Source organism: Hemibagrus wyckioides, linkage group LG14 (assembly GCF_019097595.1).
Source record: "Hemibagrus wyckioides isolate EC202008001 linkage group LG14, SWU_Hwy_1.0, whole genome shotgun sequence".
Lineage (NCBI taxonomy): Eukaryota > Metazoa > Chordata > Actinopteri > Siluriformes > Bagridae > Hemibagrus > Hemibagrus wyckioides.
In genome coordinates, this window is record NC_080723.1 from 17855370 (window position 1) to 17869561 (window position 14192).

The window sequence follows — 14192 nt, forward strand, 5'->3', positions numbered from 1 at the left end:
ACTGCAGACCGGGAACACCCCCCAAGAGCTGCAGTTTTGGAGATGATCTGATCCAGTGGTCTAGCCATCACAATTTGGCCCTTCATCAAACTCGCTCAAATCCTTACACTTGCCCATTTTTCCTGCTTCTAACACATCAACTTTGAGGACAAAATGTTGCCTAATATATCGCACCCACTAACAGGTGCCATGATGAGGAGATCATCAGTGTTATTCACTTCACCTCTCACTGCTCATAATGTTATGGCTGATCGGTGTATATCTTGCAAAAACCACATCTTCTTCTTCTTCTTCTTCTTCTTCTTCTTTGTACACCTCTCATTGTCAAGTATAGTTCTAGCAAGTCCAAAACAGATTGTGTAAAATTGTTTTACATCGAATTTAAGGTCATAATAACTCCTTTATGAATCCTTAAATACGCCAGTAATCTAATTCATCTCTGTAGTATCGAATTTGGAAGTGTTAATCTGGTTGACTCTAACCAGAGCTCCTAATCAAGCAAACCTCCTGCCTACTTCTACACTTCTAACCACTTCTAATCTACTCACGAATGAAAAAATAACATCACTGTGCATGGGTTTTAAAGGATGAAATGCGTTCTCACTTTAATCATCAGCATCATCCACATCTGCGTCAACTCTGTCTCATCACCTGAAGTAAAAGTCACTCATGAGTTTCAGCCACGAGCTTCTGCATCGTCTCTTTTACAGGATCTGTGGTAATAAATATGATTAACAGAGAATTGCTCAAATAATGATTCATAAAGTCAACTGTGCTTGCAGTGAAATCGCTCGTCTATTAAGTTTATTAGGTTGAGGTTATTTTTGAAAATGTGTCTGCTGTCATGCGTACACAGGGTGTTTCTCACTTATGATGATGATGATGATGATGATGATGATGGAGCAGGAGTATCACAGTTATTTCGACAGTCATTATCCATCATCAGTTCTGGTCCAAGTCCAAATTTTCATCATTGTAGGCTGTTTTTGTAGGCAGAATTCTCAACAGTGACGCAGGGCATTTGTCTCCCAGGCTGCCAGATATATTATCTCTATCTTTATTTTTTTCCCACAGGGCGAAAGAAAGATGAACGGCGAAGTTCCTCCAACAATCACCATGGCTCTCATCAACCCGCAAGGTCCTCCACCGCAAGCAGAGAGCAAACAGTCCCCCATCCAGCAGCTGTCTATCAGTGTGTGAGTGTCTCTGAGTCTCCTGTTTTCCTGAACGTTTCACAGTCCTGATTTGATTTGTAGTTTCTAGATTCTAGCTTCCCAATCCAGGTGTTAATATATTCCCAATCCAGGTGTTAATATATTCCCAATCCAGGTGTTAATATATTCTCAATCCAGGTGTTAATATATTCTCAATCCAGGTGTTAATATATTCTCAATCCAGGTGTTAATATATTCTCAATCCAGGTGTTAATATATTCCCAATCCAGGTGTTAATATATTCTCAATCCAGGTGTTAATATATTCTCAATCCAGGTGTTAGTACATTCTCAATCCAGGTGTTAGTACATTCTCAATCCAGGTGTTAATATATTCCTAATCCAGGTGTTAACGACTGAGCTAACCCAGATTAGCTAATCCTAATCTTAACACATTTGCAATATCATAAGGGTTTTTTTGTTTTATACAAAATGTTTGTTTTTCTGTTCCATATTAATGACTAATGAGGTCCACCTTCAGGCCAGTAGTTTGCTTATGTAATTTCTGTGGGTTGCTAGTCTATGAGAGCTATATTACGTGACTTCTTGTATATAAATAAGGTCCAGAGTCATTCTATCACTCCCTTAAATAGAACAGAAATGTGACTCATTTAAAGTTTTTGTTTTACTATATATCTATATGTATATATATATATATATATATATATATATATATATATATATATATATATATATATATATATATATATATAGCAATTAACCTAAAAAAAGAAGCTAAAAACAAAATGTATCCTGTAGCCAAACCAACCAGCAACAGTAACTCATCAGCTGTGAGATTTTACAGTATGTGCTAGAGCATCCTCTTTCATTCTGAGCTCTGAGTAGATATTTGTATCATTTGGAAATGTGTTATCTGCCAATCAGCCTAGCTTTTATTGTAGCAAAGCAACAAAAGTGCAGAGATGTAATTGTTCCTCTTGCTCTAGGTGTGCTGCCTTGTATTCGTACAGTCCCCATCGCCCAGAGGAGCTGGAACTGAGCAAAGGCGAGATGGTAGGGGTTTACGGGAAGTTTAAGGAGGGCTGGTTACGTGGTCTCTCTCTCAAAACTGGCAAAGTGGGCATCCTGCCTGCCAACTACGTCACACCCGTGCTGAGGTAAGACGCTGTTCTCTCATTGGTCTACCCAGGCATTGTATAGCACCCATCTCAGACATCCAGGCAACAGCTGCTTATCTCCAAGATTATACTACACACACATTTGTTTTGGTGTGATGTGTTCACCTGAAGTGTTCTGCTAACAAGCGGCCACTTACATTTTCCTGCATAAATAAATAAAAAATTCTGCACTATATTCAGTGTATCACCAGTTTCTCCAAAGATTCCATAGAAATATAATGACCTCTTTTAAGTGACCTGTTATTTTAAAAAAAATAAATTGCTGTTAAAGACACTCAAGTTGATGCTCCATTTATTTGTAGTTTGTTCATGCCCTCATTTGTTCAGAGATATTATTGCACCTAGTGCTTAAACAAGCGCTAATAGAGGCCATTTGGGGCCTGTGAACATTTTCAGTAGAGAAGGAAAAGGCGAATAGGCAAGATAATGAAGGGTTGCCAAATTTGGCTACTTTAAAAATACTCCATGGCCACCGAAATTGTGTTTCATAGCAAATAATTGGAAATAAATGCGTCATTTCCACAAACAGTGGAGTCAGCGTTCATTTCTGATGTACAGGACTGTTTCTATCGTATTCTATTCTGTACTGGAAGATTGGGACAAGAAGAAGGGGATTATGAGTGGTCTAATATCTGTACATCTGAATGTTTTGCACACCGAAGACCGACAAATAACAAGACAAATAGTGACCCAAATTTTCCAGGTCTTGTATGTGGATTTTGAGATGCTTTAAGTGTGGGAGTTTCACTGAAACCTGGCAACCTTGGTGGATATTAGTTTCTGCTGTGTTCTACAAAAAGCACAAAACAAGCTGCTGGACTGTATGTTGTATATTCATAACTGTCCATCACATATAGCGTAAATCAAGTGTGATAGCTGCTCACATTCATTTTGTCTGAGGCTATGTTGTTATTAACGTCATCCTGCCTCATGAAAATCAACGGTTATAAGCCGACGCTGCCAAAATGTGCTTACTTTATAGGCTCAGCAAAATTCCTATATTAATCAGTCATAAATTATGATATAAGAAGCTTGAATATGAAGCACAAATTCTATTTTATTTGGTCTAACATTCCCTCCATCCCTTATTTACACTCACACATGAACAGAATGAATATTGTTGATAATAAAATACAGTTTACAGTTGTCTTGCTATAAACTGAAAAGAGGAGGCCTGGGTAAATGTAAACAATGCTGACAAAGTGTAGGTTAAAGGTGTAGTTTATGACACTGTAAAGTGTTTAAAGACCCGTAAAATGATGTGGCGTTACATCAGAGAAAACTGCAACCTGACCATGCAGTGGATAAGGCTGTTTACCTTCATTTCCAACACCTGAAATTGGCTGCGACTTCAGCAGGAGTAGAAACGATTTTAGGTTTATATTGGTGGACTGTTAAGGGGTTGTAAGGTCAGATGTGAGGTCAATTGTGAGCTTGGCTGGGGCTGTGAATGTGCAGTTGGTTGTAGGATTCTGGAGTCAGTTGTGTTATAGTGCGCTTGGATATGGGCTTCCTTGGCTGGGTGCTTGGTTATGGACTTCCTTGGCTGGGTGCTTGGTTGGTTGGGTGCTTGGTTATGGGCTTCCTTGGCTGGGTGCTTGGTTGGTTGGGTGCTTGGTTATGGACTTCCTTGGCTGGGTGCTTGGTTGGTTGGGTGCTTGGTTATGGGCTTCCTTGGCTGGGTGCTTGGTTATGGACTTCCTTGGCTGGGTGCTTGGTTGGTTGGGTGCTTGGTTATGGACTTCCTTGGCTGGGTGCTTGGTTGGTTGGGTGCTTGGTTATGGACTTCCTTGGCTGGGTGCTTGGTTGGTTGGGTGCTTGGTTATGGGCTTCCTTGGCTGGGTGCTTGGTTGGTTGTGGGGTCAGTTATGAGAGTGGTTTTGAGATTGGTGGTGAGATTGGTTGTGAGACTAGTTGTGGGGTCAGTTGTAAGGCTGGTTGTGGGATGGGTTGTAGGATCAGTTTTTGAGAACTGGAGTTAGTTGTGTTATAGTTATATACTTGAATGGGGGTCAGTTGTAAGATTGCTTGTGGGCTTGGTTGGTGACTTGTTTGGGGGGGTTGTGTGGTCAGTTGTGAAGTTGGTTTTGATGTTTGTTTATTCTCGAGTTAAAGTTGTACACTTGGTTGGGTGCTTGGTTGTGGGGACAGTTTTGAGATCGGTTGTGGGGTCAGTTGTGGGACTGGTTGTGAGACTGGTTGTGAGATTGATTGTGAGATAGGTTGTGGGGTCAGTTACAAGACTGATAGTGAGATCGGTTGTGTGCTCAGTTGTGAGGTTGGATGTGGGGTCAGTTTTGAGATCGGTTGTGGGGTCAGTTGTGAGACTGGTTGTGTGCTCAGTTGTGAGGTTGGTTGTGAGGTTGGATGTGGGGTCAGTTTTGAGATCGGTTGTGGGGTCAGTTGTGAGACTGGTTGTGTGGTCAGTTGTGAGACTGGTTGTGAGATTGACTATAAATTGCTGTGAATGCCTGTCATTATATTTCAATTGCAATTTTTCCTATAGACAGCAGAGGTCTCTACATATTAAAAATGCATCTTTTATCCTGTGCCTGGTTTCAGCATTTTAGATTTATTGTCAGGTCACAGTTTACAATACACACATATGCACATAGATACATGCACACATATCACATAGATACATGCACACATATCACATATGCGTTTAAAATTCTTAAACATAATAAAAGTTACTTGAAGTAAAATTTAGATATAAAGTAGGTGCTGATTATGGTATGTTTCTTCTTCTCACAGAACCTCCGCAATGTTTGTCGAGCAGCCAAAGCTTGCTGTTCCCAGTGCAGCCATAGCATCAGCAAAGAGATACACACCCCAGAATCCCCAAGCAGCATCAGTGCCTCTGGATAAAGTAAAGGTTGAAGTGGCTGCTCTAGTCGGTGCCATGCCCCCTCAGGCAGCTGTACCATCTGGCAGTGCAGTGAAATCTCCTCAAGCAGGAGGAAAGCAGGGCTGGGACACGGTCAGACGAGCCTTCCAGTCTTCACACAGAGGTGAGAAATATCAGCATGCTGCAGCCATTTGGGTCACTGGAAAACAACTCTGTTTACACTTTACCCTTCAGCTGTAGTAGGCGTTCACACATGACTGAGTGCAAAAGTTTGCACCCCCTTCCTTCACATTTTGACGTGTGGGATTTTTTAATAATTGTTTCTTCATTACTGCAAATAACAGATATTTCTGAAAGTGAAGTGCATTGCATCTGTGAATGTCTTAAAAGCTCTAGTTTCCTCGTTCTTGGTTTGTGTTTAGAATTTAAATAGATATTTTCTTTCACGATTTGGTTTTGTTCCGGTTTATCTCCAAACACTGATATCTGCTTATCTCCTTCTGCTGCTCAGTTCTTATGAATGGTTTGTATATTATCTGTTTTTGCTCTTGTGGTCACTCCTCACTCTAAGTCATTAGGCAGGTTACTGTGGTGCATTCATTTTTTGTTGGATATCCCAGTGATTGTAAAAACTCTTTAGAGACTTGTAGACTCAGACATGTACACCCCAGCATATATAAATACATTTTTAAATGTAAATGTAAAAGTTTTTTTTAAATAAATATATTTTAGATTCATTTAAATTTCAAGCCGTTCTATTTTTCATGGACTGTTTTTACTATTTTATTTTTTAGGCTCATTCCGGCATAGCAGCTACCATCCCCAAAATCCAGGTTCAAGCCTGCATCCTCCACCTCAGGATTTGGGACAGATCTACGGCTTTGGCCGTTCTCCCGTCCTTCCCAGGAAGAGAAATGGCTTGTTTACAAATCCCATCAGGTCACAGCACTGGACTTATGAAGGAACAACACCCTCTGCTGGTGGTGGTGCATACCAGCCAACGGATACCAGATACAAGACTCTGAAGGAGACTTCCACAGCTCTTCAGTCCATTCTGATCAAACCAGATAGTCACAGGCACAACACAGAGAAGGTATCTTTTTTTAAAAATGAATAGTGCCCAATAGTCCACTATGAAAAGAGTTCATAATGAGTGAAAAGAGTGTGTGGGTCGCCACAGCAGACCATTTGGTGCGCACAGGTTTGATGCCGGATGCCTTTCCTGATGCAACCCTCCCGTTTTATCCGGACTTGGGACCATCACTTATAGTCAAATATTCAGTGGCTGAGTTAGCCCCCTGCCCAAGAACTCGAACCCAGGCTGTGCCAATGAGAACACGGTGTCCTGCCGCTGGACAACCAGGAGGCTTGAAATTGAAACATTGAGTAAAATGATATTTGAATATATAGTAAAAGTAAATATGTACAGAATAACAAAAGTACAAAAAATATTCAGCATATGCTGTGTGAATAGGATGTTGAGAAATATTTCAATTTATATAACATAATTTGCGGCTATATTTATTATAACTGCTCTGGGACTCTACAGGTCACTCTGTTCCTCTGTGTTCGACCACATCAAGTCAAGTCAAGAAGCTTTATTGCCATTTCGCCCACATATAGCTGATGCAGTACATGGAGAAATGAATCAGCGTTTCTTCAGGACCCTGGTGCTACATTGACAACATACAATAACAAAACAGAAACAACAACACAGAGCTAGGGACAGAAGGCTTGTCCTAGCTACATAAAGTGCAACCAGGTGCAAAGAGTGCAAAGACAAGACTGTGCAGAAACAGGAAGTACAAAAAACTACACAAGACGGGACACATAGCGCCGATAAACATGAGCAACAAAACAAATGAAGTCTGATTCCGAGATTGAAACTACACTAGTCTTAATGATTACTATCCTAAATATGATAAAATAGATAAAAAGGAAGAAGGGAAGTCAAAGTACAAATTCACATGAGCCGAAGCACTATAACATGAATGTGGCTTCTTCAGAAACGATTTCCGCTCCCAGGGTCAAGATAAGCAAACATTTTTTTTCCTGAAGTATCACTTACTCGATATTCATTTCTTGTTCATTGAAAATGAACACTGCGACATTGCTCAACTGACACAAATATTTCTCTAAAGTTTGTATTAGTTCTTTTCCTGTTAATGGAATTATTTCTGCCGTTTATGTTGTAACTCATTTGATTGTTTTGAACCGAGTTTATGAGAAATACGTTCCAGGTTTGTAGAACACAGAAACACGTTCATCCTGTTGTCAGGAGATAACAAGTTTCATTTTGAATAAAAGCACGTGCGTCGCTGCCTGAAAGTCTGGGTGAGAAGGATGCTGTTACTTTCTCTCCTGTCACTCAGAGCATCATTAATAGATGGACGTCTGTGAGTTCACGTGTTTGAGGAAATCAGTTCGGACGTCCGAGCACACGTGTCGTGTGATGTAGCATGAGCAGCAGTGTGAAATGAAGCAGTGACTGACTTCATGTGTTTTAGTGGACACGCATACTACATACAGTGCAATGGGGAGAGCTAGCTAATGGAGGGAAAGTGGAAACATTTTAAAAAAAGAAATAAATCTGATCCTAGAGTATTTCAATTTTTTTGCTTGTTTGTTTTAGCCTGTGAAGACGGTGAGGTTCCTGACTGAAGAAGTTCCTCAAACCACAACAAGGTTGACGTCCGTGTCGTCTGGATCGCAGGTCATGGGTAACTCTCCGAGCAGTCCCGTGGCTCTGGAGCACTGGAACCCGTCAGCCATCATAGGTCGGGATGGAAGTACCTCAGTTTTTAAAGACACAAAGACAATCATGCAAAGAAAAGGTCACGGTCAGAATAATGCCAGTGGGGAGTTTCTGCCTTTAGGTACAAAACTGTACGCAGCCAACAGCCAGTCCAGCCCCATCAGGTGAGTCCAGTCCTGGAGGAAGTCAATGCATTATTTTATTACTGATCCCACATCTCAGATATCCAAACAGCAGCCAGAGAATGCATTTACAAAAGTGGAGTGATGTTTATCTATTTATTTACTTAACATTTTTTTTTTAATAATAATAAAACCAATGACCAAGGGAAGTTATGGAATTCACATGTCGACTTAATTTTAACCCAAGAGAAACAAATTTTTAACATAAGGTTAAGTAAATCTCCATTTTAAATAACAATTTAGTCTATTTATTAAATATTAATTTAGTAATTCAGTGTTATACTTGAAAGAAAAATAGATGGGATGAAGGCCTTTTGGGTTGAGTCTTTTTATTTAATAATATTTCTTCTTCCAAGCATTATTTTTCATATTCAAATGTGGGACAAATGAGTAAAGCCATTCCTTATGTAAGACATTATGAATTAAGATACATTCGTGATAGATTTCCTGTAAGTTCCTTCACTTGCTAAGATAGCAGTTTCATTTTCACACTTGTGAAGCAAGCAATATATATATATATATATAAAAATATATATCAGTGTTGGGGCGTCAGGGCCAGCAAGGCTTTCTCTGCTGGCCTAAATAGCAGTGATCTGAATCACTGACTTGCATTTTAATATATTTAATATGAATGTGTATTAAATTATTTCCAATAGTCTATTCTCTACATGTCATAGCTTTTCTCTTGGTTGCACTGTTTCCAGTAGTGTATATTTATGATAAGAGTATTTATCCAGTCATATTTCAGCCAGTGGCTGACATCATGTGTTGCCAGAGTGAAAGAAATCTGCCTTAAGGCCTTCAGAATCAATAGTGCAGGCGTCCGTAGCTTAAAATAAGTGGCAATGAAATTGTTACATTAACCAATCAGATTTCGAGTTGGCGTCACTGGGGCCATCTAGCAGGCATACGATTATGTCAGCAATTTCCCGTTCTTTGATTGGATAATTGGAGGAGTCAGAGGCAGCGAACCGCACAAACTAAATAAAATATATATATATTTTAACTGACAGAGGAGAAGAAATTGATTTGGTGAAGGCCAGTGAAGGCCTAGTTGTGAAATTCATGGCCTGCCACTGAGATAACAATGTCATGAAGATATACACTCACTGTCCAATTTATTAGAAACACCTGAACATCAGCCAATCATGCTCCATTAAAGAAAGGAAAAACCCACAATGGACACTGAAATAACTTGAAACTGACAAAAGCTTCTGGGAGAATGTCCTTTAAACAGATGAGACAAATCTGGAGCTTTTTGGCAAATCACATCAGACACAAAAATGAAGCATGCAGTCTGGAGAACGCACTCTTCAAACCTGAGATAGCTGGAGCAGTTTGCTCATGAGGAGTGGGCCAAAATACCCGTGGCCACGTGCAGAAATCTCATTGAGAGTTACAGAAATCGTTAAACTTTATTGCCAAAAGTTTTGGGACACCTGCCTTTACCTGCACGTGAATGTAATATGGAGTTGTCACGCCCTTTGCAGCTATAACAGCTTCAACTCTTTTGGGAAGAATTTCCACAAGGTTTAGGAGTGTGTTTATGGGAATTTTTGACCATTCCTCATGTGAGATCAGGCACTGATGTTGGACGAGAAGGCCTGATTTGCAGTCTCCGCTCTAATTCATCCTAAAGGTGTTCTATCAGGTTGAGGCTCTGTGCAGGCCAGTCAAGTACCTTCACACCAAACTCACTCATCCATGTCTTTATGGACCTTGCTTTGTGCACTGGTGTGCAGTCATGTTGGAACAGGAAGGGATCATCCCCAAACTGTTCCCACAAAGTTGGGAGCATGAAATTGTCCAAAGTGTCTTGGTATGAAGCTGAAGCATTAAGAGTTCCTTTCACTGGAACTAAGCCCAACCCCTAAAAACCACCTGAATTCACCTGATTTGGAGGGGTGTCCCAAAACTTTTGGCATGCATAGTCTAAGGGTACCATAATTTTTGTAGAGGCCAGTTTTATTAGTGAGTTTTTTTTTTTTATTCTTCTGTTGAACCACAGTTCAAAAGCAATGCCTGATTTTCATTAGTCAATTTATTTATTTATTTTTTGTCAGTTTCAAGGTATTTCAGTGACCTTTGTGGAAGGGTACCAACAATTTTGTCCACATGTGTAAGTAATTCATGTAGACAGAGATCAGGAGCTCTACTGAATATTTACATCAAACATCAGAATGAAGGAAATGTGTGATCTCACTCTATGGCTTTGTGGCATAGATGTTGGTGGGCCGGTTTTGAGAAGTTCAGAAACTGCTGCTCTTGTGGGATTTTCACATACAACGTTCTGTAGAGTTTAAATAGAATGATAATGACGAACAAAACAATATGAATGAGTGAGCAGCATTGCATTGTTGATGTTAGAGGACAGAGGAAAATGGCCTGATTGGTTCAAGTAACTCATATAATCACTTGTTACAAGCATGGTGAGCAGAACAGCATCTCAGAGTGAACAGAAAATCAAGCCTTAAGATGGATGATCTACAACAGCAACAGACCACATCAGGTTTCACTCCAGGGATCTGAGGCTATCATGGGCACCATCTCACCACAACACTTGGATTTTATTAGTGAAGCACGTGTAGTCCTGTAGTCCATGACACATTGATAAATCTTGAAATGAAGGTGGAAATTAATTATATTTTTTCACATCTGTTGTTTTAGACACAGGGTGTTGAAGGCATATAATGCAAAGACTGATGCTGAACTGAACCTGCTGGAGGGAGAGCTTGTGCTGGTCCAAAAGCCTCGGTCAGACGGGAGGGTTCTGGTGAAACAGGAAATCACTGGAGTGACTGGCATCTTCCAAAGCAGTATTCTGGACATATTGGACAAAGTTGCTTGAGTGTGTGTGAATGTGTGTGTGTGTGTGTTCACAATCTGCTATCAAATCTGCTATCACACCCTCAGTGTTGCTTTTAAATCCATGTAAAACAAATCACCTGCGTAAGCAAAGCAATATGCTCTTTATGTACTTGAGTGTGTTTCAGTGTATATCAGCATGCATCTAACCATAAACACACATCTCAGATCCACCTCAACATCCACCCTGTCACTTATCACTTCTGGGACATATAGCACCACTGCTGTTATTTTGGGGTTATGAAGGTCCCTAAGGTATGCACATATTTTTATAAATTGATAAGGACGTGGGCAGCTGTTTCGGACTCCTGTCCTCAGATCTCAGATTTTTAAAGTATATACTGTGTTCTAGTGTGTAAGACGTATGTTGGGTCGTACACGGAAGGTTTGCACTTATTAAAAATGCACTATATGACACTGAGTTGAGTTGAGATCTGATAATTGCTATCTGTTTGTACAGCTCACTAAGATATCAGTCCCTCCAGGATTTCACGATTTTGCGATACAGATATTTAACACTAAATTGAGCAAACACCCAGATATTCAGAGAAGCTTGCAATTTTTTTAGAATGACCGCAGATTTACTTCAGATTTGGGTCAGGACTTGGGTGTTATTTGATGCCATCAGTGTTGCCAGATTGGACTGTGATAACTAATATAATAACAAACAGAAAACCCAAAAAAGGGCACTATTTAGACACACACACTACGTTAGCTACTTGTATATGTTTTGATTAATTATCAAACATGACATCAGAATTTTATAGCAGAATAATAGCCTTTAAACACATTTACCTTTTTATAGGGACTTAATGCAGAGAATCTTTGCAGAACTGATGAGAAACTCTCTTGAAATATTATAGGACGGCTCCCATTATTTTCGTTAGGACTTTCTGTATTTACCCCACTTTGGCATGATGATGTAAACACTTACAGCTTTGCTAATAACTTTGTGATATTGGCTTAACGAGTACAACGATTACAACAACCCGCCAAGTCTGATTGGACAGGACTCTCCTGAATCTTATTGGCTAAACTGAACTATATACTTAAAACGTCAACGTTACATATTATACTTTATTGTAAAGTTTGTTTGAATGGAAAATGAATGAAATATCATGTTTACAGTCAAAAATAAAAACGGTTGGAACCCGACCAATCTGGCAACACTGGATGCCATCACAATGTGCATTCAGCTGGAGACCTCTGAGAGTTAAATATGAGTAGAGCTATCATTGGAAGTAATTAGATATGTATCTTCACTGGTAGCTGTTTATTCATATGCTTGTAATTCAATTAGTTTTCTGCAAAAAAGGCACAATAACTCTGCAGCAAAATCAAGTATTTTTGGCTGGAAAAATAAAATCCTGGAGACACTGAATTACAGCTTGGAAATGGAGTCAGAAATCTGCTGTCCGGTTGTGATTGGTAGCCATTTTGATTCTATCCCATATCTATCCAAATCCCTCTAATTCTGCTTTATGGTGCTTGAATTGACAGGTTAGTGCAAAAAGTTCCTCCATACACATCTAATTCCTTCAGCAAATTTTGTCCATCACTTAGTTGTTTTTACCGACAATTCATTTATCCGTGTTTCTCAATGTGAACACACTACACTGTTAATAATTCTTATTAACAATTCAAAAAGGATGGTGGGTTGTTAATATTGTTGGGGTACAGGGGAAGTCCGCACACTTACCCCCCCCGTTTTTTTGGCTACATACTGTTTTCTTTGCCTTTTCTGAAACTATGACACTATGGCACACTGCAGCATTAATCTCTAAATTATAAACATTTATTTCTAGCAGTCTCTGAGACTTTTGAAATCCCATTGGTGTTGAAACTAAGAGAGATATTACTAAAGAAGATTTAACACCTAAACTCACAGCATCTTGGACAAATCTAGACTTTGGGATTAGGATTGGAAACAGCCCAATCTGGCAACCTGGATTTCTATATAACCATGCACTTTACATTCTAACTTTACTGCTTTGATATTAAGTACATGCAAAAGGGATTTTTTGTTAATTGTATTATTTTATTTAAAACCGAGGGAATTGCGTCCATCGAATTCTTCTTCATCTTGAGACTCGAGTACGTATATATATATGATTTGAGACACAGATCTGGATGATGGATTGTCTCAGAGCACAAGGTCCGGTTGTTTAAATGCAGTAAATGTGGTATACTTTCGTTAATATAACACTGTAATACCTGTGAAACAGGCACAATTGAATTGAAAGCAACCCCTGCTAGTTTATTTTTGTAGTACAGAAATAAATTATCTGTGATAAAACAGTGTGGTGTTTTATTTTATTGGAATTCTTATGTATGGTGTGTTAGGATCATTAATTCGTTATAAAGCAATGCAAGGGATAAAGTTACAGCCCAGCTTCATTAGAACTGCTATGCAAAATGGAACAAAGCAATACAGCCAGCTACAGATCTATTAACTCACCCTTAGTATGATATGTAGACAATTTGGCAGAAGATCAGTTGCTTTGTGACAAGCTTTATATCTATACTCACCAGACAATTTACTATTTTTTTATAGGAACATCTATACCCTTGCTCATTCATGAACTTACCTAATCAGAATGATGCATCTGATCATGCAGATACAGAACAAGAGCTTAATGTTCACGTGAAATATCAGAATGAGAGAAACATCTGATCTCGGTGACTTTGACCATGGATGATTCATAGTGTAACCTGGACAGGTTAGAATAATTTATTAGAAAGTGATATAGTTATTGATATTGATATAGTTTGTGCGAGTCTTACAGGCAGAAGAGAGATCAGCGAGGAACAATCAGACTGCTTCTAGCTGACAGGAAGTCTATAGTAAGTCAAATGACCACTACTTACAACTGTGGTGAGCAGAAAAGCATCTCAAAACCACATCTCAAAAGTGGATGGGCTACAACCCCATTGGGTTGGGTCTCTTGTTTAACAAGCACATGAATCTCAGTCTAAAGTTGGGTTAGAATCACCCAAACTGACTAATTGTAGAGTTGGAAGAAAAAAAACAACAACATTGTCTGGTCTTTTTCTAGTGTCCAGGTATGATGAGTTTAATTCAAAATGCAGTAGCTCACAGCCTCACCAAGAAAAGCACAGAACCCATTATCATTCCTCTTCAGTAACCTCTTTATTTAAGCTCTACTGACTACAGATAAAGTTCCACATT

At 39.3% G+C, this 14192-nt stretch overlaps 1 protein-coding gene across 4 annotated transcripts in view; it reads left to right on the forward strand.

Annotated features, from left to right (window-relative positions):
- sh3rf2 (SH3 domain containing ring finger 2) overlaps window positions 1-13298 on the forward strand; it is a 38814-nt gene extending 25516 nt beyond the window's left edge. For all 4 annotated transcript variants that reach the window (XM_058408114.1, XM_058408116.1, XM_058408117.1 and 1 more), the window contains 6 exons: window positions 1075-1196; window positions 2161-2331; window positions 5107-5363; window positions 5995-6293; window positions 7833-8119; window positions 10805-13298. In XM_058408114.1, coding sequence (XP_058264097.1) covers window positions 1075-1196; window positions 2161-2331; window positions 5107-5363; window positions 5995-6293; window positions 7833-8119; window positions 10805-10985 — 1317 coding nt within the window. In that variant the 3' untranslated portion in view covers window positions 10986-13298. The remainder of the gene's footprint in view (window positions 1-1074; window positions 1197-2160; window positions 2332-5106; window positions 5364-5994; window positions 6294-7832; window positions 8120-10804) is intronic.
- Window positions 13299-14192: the final 894 nt, after the last annotated feature.